Source organism: Coenobita brevimanus, chromosome 94 (genome assembly GCF_032717465.1).
Source record: "Coenobita brevimanus isolate Jiangsu-jjx chromosome 94, ASM3271746v2, whole genome shotgun sequence".
In the NCBI taxonomy this organism is placed as follows: Eukaryota; Metazoa; Arthropoda; class Malacostraca; order Decapoda; family Coenobitidae; genus Coenobita; species Coenobita brevimanus.
In genome coordinates, this window is record NC_137047.1 from 1002221 (window position 1) to 1014317 (window position 12097).

The window sequence follows — 12097 nt, forward strand, 5'->3', positions numbered from 1 at the left end:
AGTGATGATGGCGTTTATGTTGATGATATTATATAAAAGTCAAGCAAAAAGCAAAGTAAGGACTATCGTTTAGGTGGTATACGAATTATGTAAAGTTCACAGAACTGAATGACCATGGTAATGTCGAGTAACAATCGGTTACTTTCATTTAGTAAATTATTAAATGATGGGGCTTGTTTTGACGGGGAATTGTGTGGCCTGGGGAATGGACCAGCAGAAGCTTCTGTCTCTAATCAGCCGTGGATCACATTAATTCTGTTACATCACCTGTGGTGTACTTGATGAGTTAACTGTTCAGAAGGTAATAATGTATAATAGACTAGCCCCATATCATGAGTGGGTCTTGTCCTTTTGATTTCATTTAGTCTTGCTTTATGAGCCATGCACCACCTGAGGTTTACTACTATATTCACGTTGTATTGAAGAACGTCACTGGGATTCATTTTACTTTAAGTACTCCTTAACCTTTGCCGCTGCTTATGTACGTTGGGCCATACCTAGCAGCAAGCAGTATCCCTTTTTTGTTGCCAGTAACCCTTCCCATGATTTGGCATACAGTGCAGTGTGTTTCTTGATGCATAACGTGTATATATATATATATATATATATATATATATATATATATATATATATATATATATATATATATATATACACAGTATATATAATTTGTGGTAGATGGGGGGCTCACCATCTGCTCACTCAGTGTAGTACTACTTTGGGTCTGCCCTTTCCTCTCATTCCTTCCTCTTCTGTCTTTCTGTCCTTCATTTTTCCCCTTTCTTTTGCCTACGGGTGACTTTACACTCCCTCTTCTGTCTTTCTTTTCTCTCCCTTCTGCCTATGGGTGGCTACACTGGGTGGTAACCATGTAACAAATTATGTCTCCTGGTGGTTTAGTGGGTAATTAAGGTGCTCCAATTGGATTAAGCCTGTGTAGGTTTGTATCCAAGGGATGGTTGGGGTTTATTGCTCACATAATGCCACTCAGGGATGAGTGAGGCTGGTCACTCATCTTAATGTCAGGACCTGCTTGCATAGTCCCAGGTTCCTACGCTCCTCTATGGGGCGACAAAGGAATCGATGATGGATGAATGGATATATATATATATATATATATATATATATATATATATATATATATATATATACACACAGTATATATGTATTGTTTGTTCTTTCGTTTGTTTTTGGCCTCCAACATGCTTGCATGCGTCGGCCTTGGTCACCTAATGTCGGCTCTCCATGCTGCTCGATTTGTGGCAGCTTCACTATTGTCATACTCAGTGACCTCGTCTCAGGTCTTTTTTTGTTTACCTCACGCAACTCTACCCCTAACATTAACACTTCTCACATTCTGCACCCAGTTATCATCTCCCATCCTCTCCAAACCATCTCAGTTTACCTCTCCTCATCACAACACCAATGCCTCCGGTCCCATCCTACCCCTCAACTCATCCATCATAAACTTAGCACCCCCCAGGCCTCACACTCAGGGATGCACTTCACATTCACCTAATCATTGTCATTGCTGTATGTTTGAGCCTGTGAATATCCTCTGCCATTACTACCCAAGTCTCACTACCATGCAGCATTACACTTATAATACATGCTGCATACAATAAGGGAGAGCCCTCTCAGTGTCAGGAGAAGCAACAGCTCCATGAACTTCTTCCAGCCACTCCTTACTGTAGCCACAGAGTTAGCTTCAGACCCACCTCCTGCACATAACATGTCTTCCAAATAACAAAACTTCCACACACTCAAGAGACTCACCAGCAAGCTCAGTTCTTTCACACCTGACAGTCTCCACCTGCTTTCCCTGACACATCACACACATGAAATCAGCATTATCTCACAGTCTGCCTCCAATACCACTACATCTCTTATGCACCCACTTATCACAGACACAGCACAAGATGGAATTACTTCCCATGCCCTTGACAAATTGCACATGGCCAATCTCCCTCTTCCTTGACAGTACTGCCACCAGCCCTAGATATGGTACCATCACTTCTGTTTTATCTACATTAACTCATAAGCCCTTATGCCCCATACCATCTCTCCACATCCTAAGTCATTCCTCCACCTCCCTTCCATTCTCTGCAGTTAACACCAAATCATCAGCATACATCTCCTACAGGAGTCCATTTCTGAAGTCACATGAGATGATGAGAGGGCTTCAGGTACTGTACCATGATAAACAAGGGGCTTAAAATTGACCCGTGGTGCACAACAGTGTTCATGGGAAACTCATCCTTCAAATATCCATTCACCCTTGCCTGGGTGCAAGCACCCACATACGTACATGGCCATAACCACCCTAACCAGCCACTCCTCAGTCCCAAGCTTTCTCATTGCCCATTTCACCACCTCCCTAGGGACTCTGTCAAAGGCCTTCCCCAAATCAACAAAAACAAAGTACAGTTCCCTTTTCTTTCCTATATATTTTTCCTGAAGCTGTCAAACAATGAATATAGCATCAGTGGTCCCTTTGCCTGGCATTAGCTCAAACTGCACATCATCATTATTCACTCTTTCTCTAATCATACCTTCTAGGACTCTCTCCATTACCTTCGTTATCTGGTCTAAAGGCTTTATTCCTTTATAATTTCCTCTTTCCAGGGCATCACCCTTCCCCTTGTACACATTTACAATTACACTCTTCAGCTAATCATCGGGAACAACATACTCATATTTAATCATATTTATCAGGTCTGTGACTAACCTCACTCCTATAGCTATCCTGAGGCTTCCAGCTTTTCAGCAGTCAGCCCAGAAACACCTGCTGCCTTCCCCATCTGCATCATGCTTGTTGCCTGTCTCACAGTAGCAGCATCAGTCAGAGGCCAAGGACCAGACACGGTATATACGGTATATTCCTTTTTTATAACATTAGCTGTAGTCACATAATATGTGACGACAAGAGGACATATTATTTCCTCTTGTTGTCAGCCGTCAAGATTTGCCATCCCTTTAATCTGATTAGCGTAGCTCTGGGACCCTACAAATTTGATGGGGCAATTAGGACTGGATGTTAATGCTAACATTCTGCATTACAGTTCAGTGGTAATGATGTTAAGGTGCTTACTTTGTAGTATTGTGCATGAATTGTTTTTCTTTCTTTTCAGACTTATAAAATGAATAGCGTTGGGGAAGAATGCAGTGAACTAAAGAAGACATATGACACCTGCTTCAATAGGTGGTTTGCTGAAAAATTTCTGAAAGGTCTGGCTGAAGAGGACAAGGACTGCAACAACATTTTTACAGCTTACCAGTCATGTGTAAAGGTGAAGTTATTTAACCCTGGAATATTAGCGTTGTCAGCATCACGTGCCTACTAGCGATGTCCAGAATCCCGGACAAACTTTGGGGGTAGAAATATACATATAGGAATGGTACTGTTTATTTCAACAAATTTTCGCTTAAATTAGACGCTAATCTTAACTCTAGGAACTATGAACTAAATGTATTTAACTAAAACAACATAACAAAAAATAAAACAAAAAAAGTGGAAAAATGACAAACAATGCTACATCCTTGTAATCTTTTCACCACTACCAGCCACAGTGTTGCCTGATGGTGATGACTTGTGCCACACATGAAGTCCAGATGTCCCCCGATATGCTCCAGCCTCCCTAGACAAAATTCGACATTTTACAGTACACGTATATGTTTCGTAGGCACACTCACAAGGTCCTATTTTAATAGCGTTGTACGGAATACCGGACAATTGGCTACAGCAAATGAGAAAAAAACAGGAGCAACACAAACACACCTCACACACACAGGACAGAGTACAAACTGAAATGTCATGGCAGCTGAGCGCCATAGGCCTTGGAGCGTCTCCTCCACAACGCAAAGTAGGCCTAAATTCGGAATCCCGGACGACGCTACTGAACTAGGGTTAATATACCAGTGTGTGCCATATTTTCTTACTAGTAGCTACACTGTTTGCTAATAGTCAGTACTCAGTACTGTATTTAAGATAAATCATTAAGAAAGAGCAAAAAAGCCTGAATCTGTGCTTACAAGAATACAACCCCCAGATCAAGGAAAGGAGCTATAACAGAAGTTCTGTAAGAATTTGTGTCCAGTAGGCGATACCACTGGTGAGTTCAGTCTGCTCTGAACTATGCCAGTGCCATCACCCATTGTAGGCGGTGTGCAATGGCCATTCTCTTCTCACATTAAATGTTAGAAGAAAATGGCCATTACATGAAAATAAATTTTATTTTCATGTAAGGTACACTGAATCAAAAGATCTTTAACCAGGAGATTGATGAGTTCAGTGTGTTGTTGCTGTTTATTTTTTCCAAAGGCAAATAAGTCTTGAACAGGCTGGATAGTCATTGCTGCTGTTGCAGTTCTATACCAGTCTTTCTGGCAAATTTTTGGCTGAGCAGATGCATTGACTACAAGCAAGCAGCCACCTTCCTGTGGCAGACAGCACCTTACCGGGGTCAGAACAGGGTCCTTCTAAATGAAGAGGTGCAAGGAAAAGGTAGAGAGCATAGCCCACCAAAAGATAAGTTGTATACGATGTCTGTGAGTAGTAATCTCAGCCCAGACTTTGACTTCCTGGTAAATATGGTGGAGTTTTCAGCCTGAGAATCCTGTGCAAGGCAAGCTACCAGACCTTTTGCCCATGTCACTCCTTTTATAGTACCTTCTGGTATAATGATAACCACTCACCTACTACCTTTTTAATAGGCAAATGGATGTTATGCTTTGCCCAAAGGTGACCTGGCACTATGCAAGGCAGGGGTGTCCATCTTCCCTTAGCCAGATACATGTTCTGGCCGCATACCCTGTGGATGGATAGTGTGTTCCGTTTGTAAAATTTGTTCATGCAGTATTAGTAACAACAGCAAGCATACATGTACATAAAAAGTTCATCCATCCATCCATCATCCAATCCTACATTGCCCCATGAGGAGTGTAGGAGCCCGGGGCTAGGTGGTTGGTCCCAATATTTAAGATGAGAGTGACCAGCCTCACTCATCCCTGAGTGACATTACCTGAGCAGTCAACCCCAACCACCCCTTGGATATGAACCTTCACTGGCTCAATCCGAATGGAGCACAATAATTGCCCACTAAACCACCAGGTGCCAAAATTTGGTTATATGGTTACCACCCAGCATAGTAAATGGTTTCCTGGTGTACAGGAAACCATTTGGCATGTCACTCAGTGTAGAGTCACCCACAGGCAGAAGGAAGAGGAAAGAATGAAGGAAAGAAAGACAGAAGAGGGAGTGTAAAGTTACCCGTAGGCAGAAGGACAAGGAAAGAATGAAGGAAAGGAAGACCGAAGAGGATGGACAGAAAGAAGGATGGAGAAGAGGAAAGGGCAGACACCCAACAGCAGCACTACATCGAGTGAGTGGATGGTAAGCGCCCCCACCTAATTCTTAAATGCTTTGAGCCACTACTTCAAAGTAATTGTAGGTGAATACTTTTTTTGAATGTGCAAAAACAACCTTTTACAGTACGTCCACAGTGTAGTTTCTTTCATAAAGGCTCTGGTATATTTGTCACAAGTAATTCATTACAAGGTCATTCCATTGTGAGAAACGTTACATTCAGAGACAAGTTACTGGTCTACTCTCACTTGTATTTTCTTATGTAGGGAATATACTGTAAATAAATGCCGTTTGCAAGGTATACTACCAACACCTCACACTACATTATCCCATAATCAGATTATTCATAAGTTTTTATTCTGATTTTTTAAAGATTTTTAAAGGTGGCGTGAGAAACGTTATCGCGATGCTACCCCACCTTTTACTTTGCATGAATATTTTCAATAACTCTGTGATTTTACTGGTTCAATCAAGAAGTGCTTTATATCAGTAATATGTCAATGTATGAGGATCATAACCATACCCAGCAAATTCTATTTCTCCTAAGAATTTTGCTACTGTTAAGGGAAATGTGACCGTGAGAAACATTACAGGAAAAGTGAGAAACATTACTTGTGCCAATTTTGTTTTTCATATAATTACAAAATCATCTCTTATGAAAGTTGCAGTAATTGTATCACAAAACAATGTAAATCATGTATTAATGTGAAACACATGATAAATTAACCAAAACATGATTCTTGTAAAGCAGGGTTGGGGGTGATGCAGCGGAAAAGAACAATGTAATTTTGAATATTATGAACATAAATTACCTTATAGCCTAACATGTAGGTAACCCTACAGCCAGTAATTGATGTGAAAGTTACATGATAAGCCTAACTGTGTATCACACCAGTGATATAAACAACACAAAAATTAAAGATCAACTACTTGCTCATCAAAGATGGAAAATTCATCCTTTTAGACTAATTGACTGAGGAAGGAAAGTTCACCGTTTTGAATGTGTGTGTCATTCTTGACACATGAGTTGGCAATACCTGCACAACCATATTCTCTGAGATCTCGTTTCTGTCCGAGTTGTCAGGAAAATGAAACTGGCTATCACCCATTCTGTCAGTGCCTCTCTTTCTTAAATAATTAACATCGAACATGCCTGGCTCCAGAACTGATTCTACGGCTGCAACACAATGCTTCGACAACTTCTTGGTAGTGTAATGGACTAGTACATAGTTACCTGGGGATGGTTTTTGTGTTGCCTCAATATCAGTAGTACTCTGTGACTCAGGCTGGGACATGAATGACTCTGACATTTCTGCAAGAGATGGTGAACTTTCCCTATCACTGCTAGTATTGGAGTCAGATTGTGGGTCATAGCCAGTTTCCTGAAGATAGCACTGCTTAAAAGGTGATTGGTCTGCAGTCAAGTGATACAGTGCTACTTTATAGTGGCCAAGAGGTTTTACTGACCTGCACTGCTGAATGGATTTTGCTGCCTTACAGTTTTTCCAGATCTCTACATATTTTGACTTCTCAGTGTTTATATATTCAGTAGACACATACATTAGTTCAGTTTTATCTGTTATTTGTTCAGCCTCCTCATAAAATTCTACAGCAGACCTTACTGTACAATGACCTTGCAAAACTCGCCTGTAGACATTCCATTTTAGTCAAACCCCAATCCCATCATGAGGGCCCTTGCCATGATAACTTTCTTGAAAGTTCCATTCAGCAGTGCAGTTGTGGATGTCTTTGTAAAAGGTTAGAGCTGCCATAGAATACCTATTCTTGAAGTGGGCTGCTGCCCCATCAGTCCACAATGATACATGTGTAAAATGAATACCAGCAGACTTCAAATAATAAAAAATAGCACTATTAAACACCTGAACTTCAAGGCTAGAGTGTGAGGCCGTAAGGCTGTATTTGAAATTACTGCTAATGGCTTTGTAGCAATCTCTCCATCTTTGACACATTGAACAACTGAAGTGTAAATAGTCACAGATGACCCAGTGGTTGGAGTCATTGGAGACATGATGGTAAAGCATGCTCACCACGTACCAGGCAAAATCAATTTACTGTCTGGAAAGAATAAAAACTTAAAGGTAACATACTAAATAACAAACACAGGGGTTTTATCACTGGACTTCAGTGCAGCTACTTTGATTTTTTGTTCAAAGGTGTGCATGAGAAACGTTACATCATTTTCCGGTAATGCTCCTCACAGTGGGTATGTAACGTGTGTGACGGACCATATGGCTTACCAGGGTTTGTTTCAAAGTATCCCAACGCTACATTATTAAGGCCTTGGGATGCCTATTTATAATATAAAGTTATGTTGGTATTCTCCAGTTCATTAGCTGTGTATGGGAAAAATGGGGAAAAAACGTGACATATTACTCCTGAAATGCTTCCATTTAAAGTTCATGCTACATTCTGACCACAACATATACGTAAACAACTGTAGTGTCAGTCACAACTCAAATAGATGCATTTTTCAATAAAACACAATGTCAGCATTCCAAACAATAACATACTCTGGTCAATGATGTTATGAAAATTGCTAAATTCAGTATTGATTTTTCTTCGGTGACATAATAGGACAATTTTTTATGCAGCTCCCTTAGTTGACAGTTTAGGCTCTTTTTCTCTTCAGATTCACAAAATTCAATTATTAAGCTTTAAAATTATGTATAATTTATATACTTTTAAGCAACTCTGATTTTGACACAAAGGTTGACATCTTTGTATAATGACTCTACACTGTATACTCAAAATATGTGCATGCAAATATCCTGGGGTTGTAGTAACTTTTAACATGTAGCATTTTATTTTTAATTCTCTGATTATGTATTATTTATACTTTATCCAGAGTCTAGATGGGGGTGCTCACTATCCACTCACTCGATATAGTGCTGCTCTTGGGCGGCTGCCCTTTCTTCTCTTCCTTCCTCCTTTTCTTCTTTCCTCTTATGTCCTTCTTTCATTCCTCTTCCTTTCAGTTTATGGGTGACTGTACACTGAATGACAAGCCAAATGGTTTCTTGTGCATCAGGAAACCATTTACTTCAGTGGGTGGTAACCATATAACCAAACTATGGTGCCTGGTGGTTTAGTGGGTAACTAAGGTGCTCCAACCGGATTGAGCCTGCGTCGGTTTACATCTAAGAGCTGGTTGGGGTTTATTGCTCACGTAATGCCACTCGGGTGAGTGAGGCTGGTCGCTCTTATCTTAAATGTCAGGACCAACTTGCCTAGCCCCAAGCTTCTACACTCCTCTTGGGGCAGCACAGGATTAGATTTAGATGATGATGATGATAACTGATAAAATTGTAACATGGTTTTTAATTTGTTTTTCAACAGAAAGCGCTGAAGTTGCAGAACATCAACATCACAGAAATAGAAAAAGATGTTCTTGGGACAGCAGAGGAAAACCAACCACCACCACACAGCTAGTACTTTTGAAATGGAAAGACCTTGATATATTGTTGCAATAACTTTACATTTTCTGATATGTCCCAAGGCTGGAAATGTACCTTAGTAAAACATTGTGTAAAACATGAAAAGTAATACAAACGAAACAAATCCCTCGGTGTATTATCATGGTGCATAAAGGCTACAAATATTGGTCACTTTCACAAAACAAAGGTACTCCTGTTTAAGGACCACTTGAACATGAGAGGCACACAGTCAATTACCTCAGCACAATACTCATCCCATCCATTATTTTTTTTTTTTTTTCCATCAACCTACCATAAAGAAAAAAAATGTACCATATAGATGCATCATTTTCATCATTTCATAATTGGTTTTATGCCTAGTTTCCATATACCATGGGTCAGGCAGGTTCACCTAATAGTACTTTCCACCTTACTGTGTTCTATGCCAGCTCTTTAATAATGCCTCTACATTTGAGGTCAGCATACACTACCTTGTCCTCTGTCTTCCTCAATCTACCTCCCCATCGACGGCCCAGTACCTCAGCACTTCTACAGTACACATTGTCAACCAACCCTGAAGGTCTGTCTTCTGAACATATGCAGGCCATCTCAGAATCCTTATTCCTAGTTCCTTTCTGGTGCTTCCCACTCACAACCTTGAAAAAAATTCTCTACTTCCCTCACCGTTGGATTACCCAAACATTGTGCAAACAAATGGCAAGCACAGTCATTCAAACTCTTCAGCCAAAACTTATCCCTGTGGGGACTTTCAAAATACATCCAACAGAAAGTTCACCCTTAACACCCGAGTTTACTTTTCCAAACCCTTATCTACACCACTAACAAGATGTAGCCTATAATACTGTACAACCTAGTATACCCTCATTGTAGTGCTGCATACAACACCACAGCACTTAATGTATTTCATGTACTGGTATACTGTTCTTGCAACACTGATATAACCTTGACAAGCTTTCTGGAAACACCAGCTAAAGTGGAAAGACTTCTGCAGTCCATCAGGTTCATGACTGTGTGAGCTAAGGTACAAAATATATTACAGAAACCCTTCACACTAAATGTATGGTACAAGGCATCACTGTACTGCATCAGTCACTGATAAAGATAACTCATAATATCAGAATTATAAGAACACCTTTGTTCAAAGCCAGTAGTATCACATATATTTATAATAATGTAGCTTGGGCAGTACTGTACAGTACTGCCAATAGCCAGCATATATTGGTACTTAACAGAACATTCCTCTTTTAGATCTCAAAATACAGGCAGACCTCCCCTAACACGGTTTGCTGTAGCGCAATATTGCTCTAACGACACAATTTGCAGAAGGAAATAAACATTCTAACGTGGGCACTGTTAGCGTAACGCGGTAATTTGAACCAGGCAGGCTGTAATACGATGTGAGTCATGCAGCCTCATACTTGACATCATCATCTGCCAGTCACGCTTCACCTTTCTCACTCTCCCAGCCACCCAACCAATCAGTACCCGTCGTACCTCCCTCCCACCTTCCATGTTCCCCTCTCGACCCACTCCTACCCACACCATCCTCCTCAGCTTGCCTCGTGCTCTGCCCCTATACCTCATCTCCGGCGACGTGTGTACTCTTCTCCTCACATAAGGTACAATAAATAAAAAAGTTCTATTGACCTAATGTATTTTTGATAACCATATATTAATGCTTTTATTGGAGGGTATAAAAAAAATTTGCACCACAAGGGGGAAAAACGTGGACTGTGAGCAGGGGTGCAGAAGGAAATAGGGGTTTTCAAGAGTCCCTCTAACGCGACAGTTGCCTAACGTGAGGTCGGTGCGGAAGCAAATACAGTACCTGCATTACTGGAGGACCACAAGTAAAAGTTTCTTTGCCATAATATTTTAAATTTCCAGATATCAAACAATGCAACAGCTGACTGTCTGCATTACTTTTGTATTTGTAGCAGTAGAAAAAAAAAGGTGTATAGTACCTTCACTAGTCTTGTATCGGTGTACAACTTGTATTGTAGCTCTGACTGAAGGGATATTGAGATGGCATGTAGATGTTAGGAGTATAATGCTGTATGGTAGTGAGACCTGGACAGAAAAGGAAGATGATAGTCGCAGGCTCAAACATACAGAAATGGCAATGATTAGGTGGATGTGCAGCATGTCCTTGAATGTGAGGCCTGGGGAGGGCTAGGTTTACGATGGAAAAGTTGAGAGGTAAGATGGGACTGGAGTGTATTGGTGCTGTGATCAGGAGGGGTAGATTGAGATGATTTGGGCATGTGGAGAGGATGGGGGATGATAATTCGGTGCAGAAAGTGAGAAGTGTTAATGTTAGGGGTAGGGTAACTAGAGATAGACCAAAAAAGACCTGGATGAGGTCACTGAGTGTGACTTAAGGGATAAGGGACTAAATAGGGAAGCAGCCAGAGATCGAACAGCATGGAGAGCTGCCATTAGGTGACAAAGGCCGATACATGCAAGCATGTTGGAGCCTTCAAAAATGAAACAAAACAAATCCATGGTTCATAAAGTAGACATTCTTTTCTGTAAAACTTTTCTGTAATAATTATACTATTGTTAATATTGATGTGTAAATACCCAGAAATAAAAATGAGGGCAGAAACAAGTGTCACTGAGCAAGTATGATACAAACCAGGCATGGATGAAACCTAACAGTAGCACAGACTTCATACATAATACTGTATTGTGTTGTTATAGCCACGGGCTTGACATGTAACTGTTGACTGAGTGCAGCCTTCTAAGTTGTCAAGAGTACTAACCCAAGGCTGTTTAGTTGTGACAGTCTATATTCTAGGGTATGTGGCTTCTGCAATAGTATGTTGAGGCCTGTGTTTACAAGATTTAACCTCTTCAGCCTAATGACATAATATTCAGTTTATTCCTTATATCAGCAGATGATTTTATTTAAGTTAGGAAAGACTTTTCAGACTGAAGGGGTTAGACAGATACAGCTGTCATAAACCCTTTCAAGATGAGAGATGTTTCCCTTGTGTTGACTTAGTTGAATATATTGAAATCACATATTAATATTTTGTAATAAACTTGAGTCTGTAACAAAATATATCATCTGTTGAAAATTTGAGAAAGAAGAAGAAAAAAGAAACAGTAAAGATATCCCAAGTGCCTTGAGTACAACCTTGTATTGTGGAACAGTTCATTCCTTTGTATATAATTTGTAAATTGTACACACATTATTGTTTCATTGTACACTATTTCAGAGAATAGCTTATGACAGTGTACTGTACAGTGCTGCTTGATGTCTTATTTGGCA

The 12097-nt window shown here is 40.3% G+C and overlaps 1 protein-coding gene across 1 annotated transcript; it reads left to right on the plus strand.

Moving 5' to 3' along the window:
• The first annotated feature begins 192 nt into the window (after nt 1-192).
• On the plus strand, nt 193-10423 carry LOC145412942 (uncharacterized). The gene is made up of 3 exons (XM_080282756.1): nt 193-301; nt 3132-3290; nt 8723-10423. Exons 2-3 carry the CDS (start codon nt 3141-3143, stop codon nt 8813-8815), a joined length of 243 nt encoding a protein of 80 aa, XP_080138882.1. The 5' UTR covers nt 193-301; nt 3132-3140; the 3' UTR covers nt 8816-10423.
• The last annotated feature ends 1674 nt before the right edge of the window (nt 10424-12097 follow it).

What these genes read in the sequence shown, in the direction of transcription:
- LOC145412942 (XM_080282756.1), top strand. Translation starts at nt 3,141, where the DNA reads ATGAATAGCGTTGGGGAAGAATGCAGTGAACTAAAGAAGACATATGAC. An exon ending in CTTACCAGTCATGTGTAAAG is followed by an intron (nt 3,291 to 8,722) that starts GTGAAGTTATTT and finishes GTTTTTCAACAG; the next exon opens with AAAGCGCTGAAGTTGCAGAA.